Raw genomic sequence first — 13,320 nt, 5'->3', positions numbered from 1 at the left:
CCTCAGAGCCAACTGTGATATAATGAACCACCAGCATACAAACCAGGGCAAAATGCTATGAAGTTTTTGTGTGTAATAGCTGAGATGGCAGCATGGGCCTTATCATGGCAAGCGCGCTTGCACGCCAAGTTGATATCTTTCTATTAAGTTCCTTTCATATAACATACGTTCACATAACATACGTGCAAGATATGTTCGTCTGCATGTTTAGCAAGGACCACCTTACAGATCGGAGCTGTCATCAAGAGTTGAGCATGACACTCGTGAAGAACATGCCCAAGAAGGGCATGCATAACAGTTGCAATCTTTTAATCCGAGTGCAATAGGAACAGCAGCCCTCGCATCCTTGCTTAGCTGTTCACTCCCTGAATTGAGTTCAGTGGTTCAACCCTAGAAATCCGATTTTACTTTGAGGGGAAGCCCATGAGGCCACCTTTAGGATTATAACAATATGGGCTGTGGCCAACGTCACCGTTCTGCATAAAGGGACATTCGGCTAACGTATCAAGTGACTTGTACGGCTGCAAGGTTTGTGGCTTGATGGCTGGCCGGCAACAAGAAGCTTCTTGTGAATCGGCATTCACTTGTGGTCTAGCGCTCGCGTCACGGCGCTGCCGTGTCCTACCCGCCAGCCAGCAGTGCTACGACGACACCAAAAGTCCATATGTTCAGGATCAATATTGGTTATGACCGCATTAGTAGAGGGAATGCACCGTCACGCCGCTGCGCCTTCCTAGCCACCGGCCGGCAGTGCTGCGACGGCACAGTCACGGTGCTGCCCGCTGGCGCCCCCGCGGTGGTGGTTAATGGGTGTACACCAAGTTTTCGTATGCATGTGGTAAAGCGTTTGGTATGCATGTGGGATTTGTTATACATCACGTGTGGAGATTATGTCACGGAGGATCATATGTACATATGTTTTGCGGGGATGTGTTGTCGGCGTGTGCTGGACTGAGCAAAACGTGAAGGAAGGTGCGGAGGATGGCGCACGAGGGCAACTTTGCGCTTGCATCTGTTTTGTATTATACCTGTGTGTGCATGTAGTTGGGTATGTGTGTACGGTAATTTTATTGTGGGTCTTGGCAGTTGCCAAAAGCGCATGCGGGCCCCCCGGGTGCGGATGCGGCGGAGGTGGATCCACGACGGAACTGATGGCGGCGGACGACGTGTCGGGCGGCGAACCCTTTTGGAAAATAGATGAAACTGTATAATAGAAAACAATTGATCCAGCCCCTGGGGGCTGATGTGGGTTCGATCCCCACAAAGATCGACGTATGTCACTTGTCGTGGTGTGGCAAAGATGGGTTGTGGACTGCATCCATTGGAAAGTTATCTCCCATTCTAGGCAACTTTCAGTTACTAGTTGACTCTTTTCATTGACTCAACCACGATAATGCACCGTAAAGCAGTGCATCGGAAGACAGTGTGCCGTGATGCTCGTAGCAGCTCTAGGTTAGGTCAGGTCCTGGTGCTGCCCGGAGAAAGAGTTGTCAGGACACTGGAGCCCCCGCTGTGGTTGGTTCTGGTACACGCATCAGGCAGAAATCTAGTATCTATCTAGGTATCTGGGGTCTTAACAAAGTAATGGGCTCCGAAGTGCCGTGGTTGTGTGAGCGTGCTGGACCGCCCATGGATGGCATGTGACCCACGCGCCAGGGGGTCGGACCCGGCAGTGCTGCGACAGCACCGTCAAGCTTCCAAGACACCGTAAAGGGTATTATCCTGAAAGCTGATGCGACGGCTGGAGCCTGTGTCGTGCCGCCTAGGGAGGACGTGAACGACCTCATTAAGTTGGCCACCCCCGTTTCCACAGCCTACGGGTTCAACCTGCGCTCCCTACAACAGCGGCTGTATAACTTACTCTCTGTTGGCTGGCAGTCTGACAGCAGTGAAAGAGTTCAATCGCGGCGATGTTACATTCGGGACCCTCGTCAGACCCATCCTTGATTGGCAGGCCAAGGTGGAGTGGCTGGACAAACTGGGCTGCGCTGTTGATTTTTTCACAGAGCGTTTGTACACAGGAGATGAGTGAATCGGGATTTGTGGTTTGGTTGCAATGGAGAGCGGGAGCTCTCCCTGGGACGAGAAAGCTTACAGGGATGCCCACTATGATTGGAGGCAATGCTGCGATGCTGCTATAGTGGATAGCGGCTGAGAGGGCTGCCCCATGGGGGCGAGTGTGCTTACAAATGGTCTACTGTGCTAGCGACGTTTGTTCTACCCACGCCTGCAATTGTCCACTAGTTGCCATCCAAGATTCACAAGCCGCATAACCACCTAGGTAGGTAGGTACGTTGTGGCATCTCAATTCTGTATATGAAACACTGCAAGCACATGATGTATGTAACACCAGGCAAAGAGTACTCAGTTGGGAGATGCCAGGGGAGCTGATCCCTCTTACAATGTACATGCATAGGCTATGGACACGTGCGTAAGGCAGGCATCCATGTCACAACTACCATAGTACCATATATAGCCTCCAAACCTTTCCACCCTGATAACAGGTCGTCCACAGAGAACGGAAGATCGTCCTCGTCATGGATACGCGTTTCCATTCCAGGCTCAAACGCAATCAAGCACAATGAAAAAAGGACCACGAGCACGATCCACCTTGAAGTCGAATATGAAGCAACCGTGCAGTACCAATCCGGCCTTCTTGGTGCATTACGATTGGTGCACTCCCAACTCCCAAGTGCGCAAAAGCTGTGCACGTGCATGTGTGGACAAAAACATGAAGAAAGCAATGGAGAGGCACTTCGGCGGGCTCTGCGTTCATCGTGCTATTGAGCACCACCTAGCAGCACTCCCTCCTGGGGACGAGCATGCATGAGCGTGCAAATAGAAGGGGACTGCAGCGGCGCTACCAGAAGATATCCCCTTGCGGTGGATCCGGCAACACGTGAACCTGGTTGCTCCTGGATGCTCGACGAGGGTTTTAATGCACCAGGCCCCTCGTCACCCTGGAATTCTTGCTCCTAACTGACCCGCCCTGCCTCGTTTTCCACCCTTCGTTTTGCCGTACCCGGACGGCAGCCGTCATGATGTACAGCAGCATCAACTGACCCTCGTGAACCTGGTTGCTCCTGGATGCTCAATGACTCGAGCACACACACACACACACACACGCGTGTACACACAAACGCCTGCACAAGTAGACTCTCTTATCTCTCCCGCCTGCCTTCGCATCAACCTGCCCCGCAAAAGCATAGTTTAACTTAGATAAAAGAAGCGAGCGAAACAGCCTTGCTTCGCAGGAGGGCTGGTGCACCCTGCGGCCAGTCAACTGTAGCACAGTCTGCGCAGGTGCACTGCCGATGAAACAACCACGCCTGACTCCAAGGCATCGTGCTGCGACCGTCCCAGGCCGCAGCTTTCATGGTCACTGCACAAGAGTCTGAATACCGTACGACCCTCGTCTCCACGTATGTACGTACTTACCCTCCGTACTTCTTATCACGCGCTGTACGGAAAGGCCACTTTCCCGGGGTTATCACACATCCCCCAAACCCTAAACCGATGACGTGTTCATCCTTTACCCGTACAAAAGAATTGAGTATATATAAATATCTCATGCGTAATCAATGCCTTGCGCGCTTTTACATAATACAAAAGTCGCGCACGTACTGTCGTACATGAAACACACACGCACATACCCCTTGAGGCCCCCATGTAAATTCCCCCCTTCCCACAAAAACCTGATGCGACGTTGGATAGCTTGCTTCTCTCATGATATGCTTTGGTACGAGCAATCCGATAATGCTGACGTAACGCGTCAAACAGTTCAAAACATATTTCCCTAACTGTAGTCCCAGAACTGCAGTTGTATGCACGTATGTTGTTACAGGGTGGTTAAACTTCACCAGCGGCCCCCTTTCGCGAGGCAGTTCCCCGGTCTCCCCTGCGAGAGGGGCACCCTAATCCGTTCACCCCATCCGACTTCAGAATGTATTCGTTGGGTTCAGCAACTCACCACCAGCATCCAACCAAATCTAGCGGATCAAAGGCGCCTCAACTTAGTTCCTGGTCAGCTCGCAAGTTATTATTTATTATCACGTCCTACACTGTCCGCAAGATGGGGGGCCACCTCCCATTTCATCACCCCTCAAACACCCGCGGAGTCGGCAGGCGGATTTAAACCCAGGCACGAATGTACCACAAAATTCAAACCAAGTGCGGTCCGTCAAGGAACTTCCATACTCTACTGCTACTGCCGTTGCTACAACCGCTGCCGTAACCGTTGCTACTACTTTCTACTCCCTCGTCAGATGCATGATGACGTCATGTCTCCCATAACATGCCGCCCACCATCTGTCTTTTCGGATTACTCCTCACTAAACCGGCATATCCAACCGCCCGTTTATCTATTATATTCGCCAACCCATCCACATATCCGCCCTTCATATACATTGTATTTATCTCTCTATTTATCCATTTGCACGCCCACCATTTCCTGTGCCTTTTTAGGCACGGGAGAGTCCTCGGCTCCGCTGCCGCTATCACTGTCGTTATGCATATACATCTTAGCCCTGCTACTGCTCACACTGCTGCTAGCGCTGCTACTGCCAACCGACGGCGGCTACGGCTGCGGTGGCTCACGTAATCTGCGACCCGGTCCAAAGCGCCATCTAGGTATGCTGCCCTGCGGGTTGGCAGTAGCGCTATCACACCCGGCAGTATCACGACGGTGATGACAACACAAAAGGACACGGCCCACATCATACGCCAGCTGTTTCTGTACGTAAAGATGAAACCCGCCACGATCATCAGCCAAACCTGCCAGTGGGAAGAAGGGCCGAAGTACGACAGCTTTTTGACGGCCCACATAAATACATGGCGCCCCGACCCTCCCTTCCATCTCACCTCCCTGATGGACGCCAAATCCTCCTCACGGTGGCCACCCGCTTCCATTCCCGGCTGGACATCGGCCCCATCTTCCGAGGCCTGCTGCACCTGTTCTTTCGTAATCTAGATATGTGTATGATGCAGAGGTCGTTGAAGCCATAATATCCAAGTCCGTACATGAACGGTTATGTTAGCCAATAGCATGGAAACCTCGACGGTCGTAATTTTGGTCAGGAAACGTTACAAGATTAAAATGAGTTCAGCTGATCCTTGGAGAGTGTGGCATGGACACACAGCATTGGCGGACCTGGTCGATCGGTGCCTGCCTCTGGTAACCTTGCCTACGTTCTTTTTTGTTTATAAACCATATGCGTCTTTGTGCTGGAACAATAGGCCTTCCTTTGGGCCACGAGCATGACATTCAAGCATCCTTAGGGTTTTAGGGTTTTCATCCTTACATCGGAGCACCAATACAGTTAATATGCATACACCAGTTGTAACCATGCTTTCCATTGTGCTTTCGGGGCTGCACATCTACAGCAACAACTGTCCCGTAGCTGTTGAGCCTTGGGTGGTACAAATACCTGGATTGCCAAATGGCAATAGCTAGAGAGTAGGTCATCAGGACACACACCACATCCCCACGCTCATATAGCCTGGAAATCATTTTAACTAACCTAATCATAACACATGACACACTAAGCGGACATACTCGTGCCTAATTATCACATTTTCGGGGCTGCACATGTATCAAGCTTGTATCGACATGTCTCCGGACTGCCTTAGGGCTAGACAGCAGCTGATAACATCTTATGACAGCAACAACAGCCACTTGTTCATCACCCAGACAGATGCATAAACACACATATATCTATAGTGACTAGGTCTGCAAGTTTGGCCATTTGAATGGGATCGGAGCAACAAGCCAGATGTTCAACTTGGCATGGGGTTGCCCCACCAACTACAAGAAAATGCACATAGATTGGGGAAGCGCAACAGTGCCTTGTCCAGCAGCTGAGTATTTGTGAGAAGGTGACTTTCATACACCACATCTCCATTACAGGCCTTGCTGCTGCTGCCTTCACAGCTGCCTTTTGAGGGCCTCAATCTCCTAATCCGCCTCCCTTCTCCCTCTGCATACTTTCCTCCAGCTCCTGCACCAGGTCCTTCACATTTTGACTCGTAACCATGTCTGTGATTACAGGCTTCGCCCACTTGACTGCAAGAGCTCGAAGTGTCTCTCTGCCTAGCTTTGCCCGATCTGCAACCTGGGTGATGTCTTCGCCAGGGTAAAGCACATTGTACATGTGAGCGAACATCTGCAAGACAAAGGGATTCACAGGGAGCATTATCTACCTGCAAAAGTGTAATAGCTGACTGCTAAAAAGGCCTCCTAAGATGCTGGATGTATACTCCAGTGAACATTTCATGAATTCATCAAGTGTACACAGTAACGTACGACTAATAGACTAGCCAACTCCGTAAAACTTCAAAGTACTTCTTATGTCTATGCAACCAAATTAGTACCAAACTTGTCAGGACACATCCATGAAATGCAGCTTCTGCCTTCACAAAATGTGCCTCCTAAAAGCCCACGGGAAGACGTCCTGATGACACAACATCTAGCCACTCACACTATGCACCAAGGCCCATATCTGCAAGAGAACCACCCTCCAAAGTTAGGCCTTACCTCAGGCACATCTGATGAAGTAGATCTCCAGGGTATATACAGGAGTTTACATTTGAACTCCACCCAATCGAAGAGGCAGAACTCATGACCACATGCCTGGAAATGGTAACCATGTGCCTGGGAGTTGCCCTTGGGCAGGGGAGGTCGTTTATTATCAATCTTTTGGACAAGCTGCACAGTAGCAAAATACCAGGATGAAGCGTCTGTAAGCAGCAGCGTCACTGGATCTGTCTCATTCTGGATTGCCAGCTCAAGAGCTGTTGCAAGGGGCTGCCATATGTCATTTTTGAAAGTCACCTCACTCTTCACTTTCACCAACATCACTGCCTTGCCACCTCTCTGAAGAGCTTCCACCAGGTTGTAACCCTCTGGTAACCTCACTTGAGGGGGTACACGGAGGACAACAAACTCAGAACGACCTGCAGCATTACATCCCAGGGTTAAAATGATGTATGATACGCTTGTTAGCAGCATACTATGGACTCCAAGATAAAACATGCCAATAACCAGAGGGTTTCCTAGCCCCTAGGGGTAATAGGGTGCATACAAAGGAAGGAATCAAAACATGTTATTCAGTTAACAACAATAACAGGGAGTCTCCACGTGGACGTTTGTTAGCGACCCTTTTAAAAATTCTCACCCTGGACGTCAGGTTTGCACGTTCTGTTTCGCAATATGACATATTCTGTATAAATAAATGATAGAAATGCAAAAGGTTTGACGGAAGGCGGAGGGATGGCGAAGAACGGGGGGCCCACGTGGAGACAAGGTCCTTGTTAATTAAACGTCCAATAAGTCCGCAAAATTTATAGGCTGCCCCGGACCAGCTTTAAGCATTGTTAAATTTGTTAACTTTGAGCGCGGAAAATCTCGTGACTTCTTTTTAAATTATAATATCACCCGGTCTTTCCTTTGCTTTCCGTCTACTACCTTGACTGCTCGCCGACTTTCGCCGTTGCCGTTCAGGGAACGAGCCGAAACGGAAACCTGCGGAAACGGAAACCTGCGGAAATAGGTTTCGTCACGCTTTCCGCAGCGAAGCCCAGATTGGCGCAAATGCGGAAAGAGAATCCGCATTTCCGCGTTTGCTGTACGGCGGAAATTGAAAAACAGATTCCAGGCATGCGTTCGCCATTTAAAGACTGCGTTTTACTCTATGGAGTTATTAGATTAAGTCAAATGTCAACAACCACTGGCCCCGACCTGGGGGCTGCCGAAGTCATAGAGATTGACTGTGTTTCTGCTCAGAAGAAGGGTTTTTGATAATTGATTCCACAATGTCCGTAAACGTGGTTGAAGTTGAACAGAGCCACGTCGTTGCAGTTATCGTTGTGCGGTGCCATTTTTAGATACTTTAGCCCTCTCGCCTTTTTTATTCCTTTTGATTTTTTTATTTTGAATTCATATTGTTTGGACGATTACTGGATTAATGCACAGTCAGCATAGACTTGTCCGTGAGGCGTGCAGACATGCCGGACGGGTATGTGGAGGAGGCATGCAGACATGTCACTGCTCCGCAACGGACAGAGAGACCCATGTAACATACGAGTGGCAATTTCTGAGCATCCCAGAGCAATCCGTCAGCCAACAACACTATGGGGGTGGTATACGATAGGGCTGCTCAGGCCTGGGGTCTCAGGGTTCAAAGAGAGGCGGGCTGCTTGAAGGGGGCAGGGTGAACACCGTCAAGGGTGTGGGCACACAATAGTTGATCGCTTGGCCCCCGCCACCCCCAGTAATACGTTTAGATGGCTCTACCTTCGAGCACGATTGGAATCCACCAGATTCTAGATCCCACCGGACAGAACCGCACTGCCACAAGCTGGTTTCAGACTGTCCATGTTATCGCCACACTGAGAAGAGGTAAAAAACATCGTTACATATTCATTTTATAGTTTTCGCAGCTTTCCGCAGTTTCCGCAGCCTTTCCGCAAAGGGCCTCCCGATTACGAAAAGTTTCCGCAGACCTGGTCAAGTTTCGGCTCGTTCCCTGTTGCCGTTGACCAAGAATGTCACAGAACCAGTCGCCCTCGCCTGTACCGTCTCAGAACTATCCTACTTCATTACACAATGCCTTAATGGCAACCATTCAGCAGCCAATGCTGAGTCCGCTGCCCAGACTGTTTAGCCTTGCGGACGTCCATGCTTAATGGCAAGCATTCAACAGCCCAGCGGCAATTTGCAGGACAACTGCCGTCCTCATTTCTCTTTAATGTTCAAAAAAATTTTGCTCAAGCAGGAGCGAAATGGCGCTAAATGACGGTAAAAATATGGTTTCAGGGCTGCTAGTGGAGACAGTACTTTGTTAGGCAACTTTAGCGGAGATAGTTAACAGACTTCCACGTGGAGACTCCCTGTAAAGCTTTTATCACCGAGATTATGTGTAGGATTGACAACAGGACACCCTGTGATTAGAGCATGAGCACGAAAGGTTCACCTCCTGCTTAGGGTTTAGCATGCTCTTGGCTTGTGCCTGGTGATGTGGAGGGCCCGCATTCCATTAACCATGAGTAATAGAACAGTTGCAGCTTTTGTTGATGGGGTGTTACACTTTGGGCGGCTCACCCCGAGAAAGGACGAGCACCGGGGGCCCTGACCGGCCGAAACACAGCGCAAGGGGGGGGGTGCGCAGCTCTACATCCTCACACCAACCGGGACGCTCCCCCAGCCCCTGGCTAGGCAACACAGCGGCGCAGAAGGCTGCGAACCGAACTAAGCAAGAGCCGCACGGGAGGCGCCACACCGCCTCTGGGAAACCTAAACAGGCTAACTGCCCCCACGCCGCCTGGCCAGCCTAATCGTGCGCTCTCGTCACGTGAACAAACATATATACTGTTTGTTAAAACTGGTCTCAAACAGGTCTAATTTTTCAGGAATATCAGTTGCTATTCTGTGCTAGGATTTGGGTTCCTAACATTAAAGCTGCTGCAGGTTCTGAGCTGCTGCTTCCTTCTGCAAGCTCTGACAAGAACTTCATAGCACCCATTTGCCATTATAACAAAGATTCAAGAAAACTGAGAGCTCACTTTACTTGGGTACATATGGTCTGCACAATCCGGGTCAGGATAGCTAGAGGCATGCAAGACGAAATTACAAGACGAATAACAATGACCAATCAAAATATTTAAATAAACTGAAGGTTTTTTGAATGAAATGAAAAAAAACAAGGTTTTCCGTTTTGCCGAGAGCTTACCATGACTGGACTGTACAAGGCTGGAGTAAGTTGCAGGAGTGCATACCGTCAGAACTGACAGGATTTGCTGCAGCTTCTGCCTAATCGGGCTGCGATGCTTGTGCACTGGTTTCCAACACACACCCTAGCCAGTGCACATCATGTATGCAGGCGCCACTCACCATGCTCCACATTTCTGGACTCTTGCTGCTGCTCATCTTCTGGGGCTTCCTGGTTTAGGTGGACCCATGGATCATCAGGACCTGAGGATGGGTTGAGCTATGTTGAAAGCACAGGAGTGCGCATCCAAGGCGACGATCAACAGGTCCACACCTTCGGAGATAACCAGAGATCGTTGGCCAAAATTTAGAAGTGCCAGTCGGGACAGGACAGAATAGATGAGGAGGTAAAGGGGCCTCTCCCTACCGGCTGGATGCAGAACGAGATTATCAAACAAAACAATTGGCTTGCTGAGGAACTTTATAAGGAACGTTAAAAAAGCGACATCGAGCTTTTGTGAAGTCGGGGGAGGAAATCTGCTGGTCATTCCTTTTAAACCAATGGGGAAATCTTCGGAAACGCCCATCTTCTCACAGAAGTCCTTCCAAGTTGTCAAGCTTGAGAATCCAACACGTCGGATCTGTTTCCCTCCAGCGGACTCAGATGACTCAGACGATCGAGATGATGCGCAAAAATTAACGTCATGAGCTCGGCTTAATCTCCGGCATCGAAGAGGAAACCGGGAAGTGCAGCGGGCTTGTGAGCCATATGCTGCGCCAATACAGCTCGCTCCTCGTGATATAGTGAACCACACCGGACGAGGAATCATTTCACAGAAGAACCTTATCAAATCTGGACAGTTCCCACGATAGGTGATGACAGTTCTTTACGCATAGATGAATTAAGTTATTGTAAAGCAAACCTGCCGGGCCATCCCGCTGAGACATGAAGCCTCCCTGGAGCGGACCAACCACCTTTTTCCCCAGCGCGTATCTCGTAATTCCAACAGAACAGCCGTTATATCTCTTACACCAGAAACTTGCTACGGTTGACAAACGAGAAGGAGCCCTTGGGGATGCGGTCCCAAAGGTATAGGCGCTCTGCTCACTGTAGGGCAGCCCGCATGATCGGTGGGGGTGTTGCTTTTTGGGACAGTGAGATTTAACATGGATGCGCCCAGTGGCAAAGCAAGGACATGCTGTGTCAATCGGAATCACGGTAGGGAAGCTGGTGAGCAGGCAGGAGGAGAAACACCGACCTACTTGTAGTAGGAATGACCTTGGGTTAATAAATCATGACGTACTACAGACTCTTGGATAGGCTGTTGGTGCCCCTCGTCACTCTGGAATTCTTTCTTCTAACTGACCCTCGTGAACCTGGTTGCTCCTGGATGCTCAATGACTCAAGCACACACACACACGCGTGTACACACAAACGCCTGCGCAAGTAGACTCTCTCTCTCTCCCGCCTGCCTTCGCATCAACCTGCCCTGCAAAAGCATGGTTTAACTTAGATAAAAGAAGCGAGCGAAACTTCTAACTGACCCTCGTGAACCTGGTTGCTCCTGGATGCTCAATGACTCAAGCACACACACACACGCGTGTACACACAAACGCCTGCGCAAGTAGACTCTCTCTCTCTCCCGCCTGCCTTCGCATCAACCTGCCCTGCAAAAGCATGGTTTAACTTAGATAAAAGAAGCGAGCGAAACTTCTAACTGACCCTCGTGAACCTGGTTGCTCCTGGATGCTCAATGACTCAAGCACACACACACGCGTGTACACACAAACGCCTGCGCAAGTAGACTCTCTCTCTCTCCCGCCTGCCTTCGCATCAACCTGCCCTGCAAAAGCATGGTTTAACTTAGATAAAAGAAGCGAGCGAAACAGCCTTGCTTCGCAGGAGGGCTGGTGTGTGCTGCAGCCAGTCAACTATAGCACAGTCCGCGCAGGTGCACTGCCGATGAAACAACCACGCCTCGATGAACACACCGTCACACAGGGAAAAACGCGCTGCACTCCAAATGGCATCATGTCCGCAGTCCAGCCAAAGTTGTCCATACGCCCGGGCGCCCTCATGCAAGCGCTGGCACTAGCAGCAGCAGCAGCAGCAGCTGTAGTAGTAGAAGCAGTAGCATTAACAGTTAGCATTAACAGAAATAGTAGGGAATACCCGGGTATGCACATGACCATTGACCGTTGTCCACCACACTACAAAATAAATCTCGGCTACACAGTGCGCAACCCCCCTCTTCCCCCCTTCCCTTCCATCCACCCCACCATGCCCACCATGCTTCATTCCTTCCAGAGCCATCCCACCATCCCCCTCCCAGCCATGTTCAGCCATCAACCACGGTATGCCCCGTGACTTTCCTCCCCCCTCCCTTACGTGTTTCTCTCACTAAGCTCTCTAAGCCCCCTCACGCAGCCGTCCACCCACTCAGCTGAGGCCACATCCCACCAATCGTGCACTCTTAAGGCTGTACACGCATCTCTACGTGACTGATGGGCACATCGAGCTGCTGCAACTCGTACTTGGCACCAGCAGCACCTGGGCTGAGACAACCGCCGCCGCCGCCGCCACCACGGCCGCCGCGCACCAAGGAAACAACGTACAGCACTAGAGCCAGCGCCAGCACCGACAAAACGAGGCCTAGCACCAGCGCCGCCACGGCGATGTTGTATGCGCGGTCCAGCTTGGCAATGTCGATTTGCTGGTTCTGGTCCTGTGGGCAGTGTGCGTCCATTAGGTCCGTCCGCCCATCCATCCATCAGGGGCCATCATCGGCAGGTTTGGAGGTGGCGCAGGTTGGGCCGCCATTATTGCAGCGGAGGTCGGGGGCGAGGTTGGGACACATCGTATATCATAAGCAGGGGCCATCATCGAGGCCAGAACGCCAAGGAGGAGGACGAGGAGGAGGAGGCGAACCCAAACAGTCAGGAAGCAGCGGAACTAGGTGGTGAGCAGCAGCAGCAGGTCAGTCAGCCAGCCGGCCAGTCAGCTGGTACACCAACCAAAACCCAATCTCCGTGGCCCTTGGCCTAACCAAACACTCAACCGCAGTTGGCTAAACGGAAGCCAAAATTGCACAAGCGAAAACGTTTGAGCTAGTGCGTAAGGTACGGCACCTAATACACAGCTATAACAGCTATGTAGCCACAGACACACATACATGCCTGGGCTTGGAGGTCCGCCGCCGTTGTGCTCGTCCCGGCCAGGTCGCCCCTGAGGCTGCTGGCGAGGCTGCTGGCGAGGCTGCCCCCCAGCGCCGAGTCAAAGACGGAGGGGGCGCGGGCGAGGACTATGGTTGTGGAGGGGTTGGCCACCTGCGAGAGACACCACGGGACACGTCCAGGGAACCATTCGGGCGGGGAGGGGTGGTGATGGGGGAGGGGTGGTGATGGGAGGGGTGAGCCGGAATGGGGCGGGTGTGGCGCGTGTGGGGGCATGAGGGGTGTGTGAGGACGCCCCAACACACACGATTTCTTAAATAGGGCCTTTTCATTAGGGCCTCTTTAATAGGACCTCTTGCCGGGGTAGGGAGGGGTAGGGACTGACTGTACAGGGTTTCCGGGTTTCCTCTGTCTTAGTGAACCCTCAGCCCAAGAGCCGGATC

At 51.3% G+C, this 13,320-nt stretch overlaps 2 protein-coding genes across 2 annotated transcripts in view; both read right to left on the bottom strand.

Annotated features, from left to right (window-relative positions):
- Nucleotides 1-4,536: 4,536 nt before the first annotated feature.
- On the bottom strand, nt 4,537-10,256 carry VOLCADRAFT_107091 (uncharacterized protein; the record flags this gene model as incomplete). The annotated part of the gene is made up of 6 exons (XM_002956104.1): nt 10,038-10,256; nt 9,887-9,967; nt 6,533-6,951; nt 6,003-6,161; nt 4,861-4,965; nt 4,537-4,773 (listed from the first exon to the last, which is right to left on the bottom strand). Exons 1-6 carry the CDS (start codon nt 10,249-10,251, stop codon nt 4,537-4,539), a joined length of 1,215 nt encoding a protein of 404 aa, XP_002956150.1. The 5' UTR covers nt 10,252-10,256.
- A 556-nt stretch (nt 10,257-10,812) lies between these two features.
- VOLCADRAFT_107090 (uncharacterized protein) overlaps nt 10,813-13,320 on the bottom strand; it is a gene marked incomplete at its 3' end in the record, with an annotated part of 16,319 nt that continues 13,811 nt past the window's right edge. The window contains exons 13-15 of the mRNA XM_002956103.1: nt 12,869-13,030; nt 12,202-12,429; nt 10,813-10,902 (exon numbers count right to left, since the gene is read on the bottom strand). Coding sequence (XP_002956149.1) covers nt 10,813-10,902; nt 12,202-12,429; nt 12,869-13,030 — 480 coding nt within the window. The remainder of the gene's footprint in view (nt 10,903-12,201; nt 12,430-12,868; nt 13,031-13,320) is intronic.

The sequence above is a fragment of the Volvox carteri genome, assembly GCF_000143455.1.
Source record: "Volvox carteri f. nagariensis unplaced genomic scaffold VOLCAscaffold_58, whole genome shotgun sequence".
In the NCBI taxonomy this organism is placed as follows: Eukaryota; Viridiplantae; Chlorophyta; class Chlorophyceae; order Chlamydomonadales; family Volvocaceae; genus Volvox; species Volvox carteri.
Note: the sequence above shows the minus strand (reverse complement) of the source record. Positions and strands in the feature narration are given on the sequence as shown.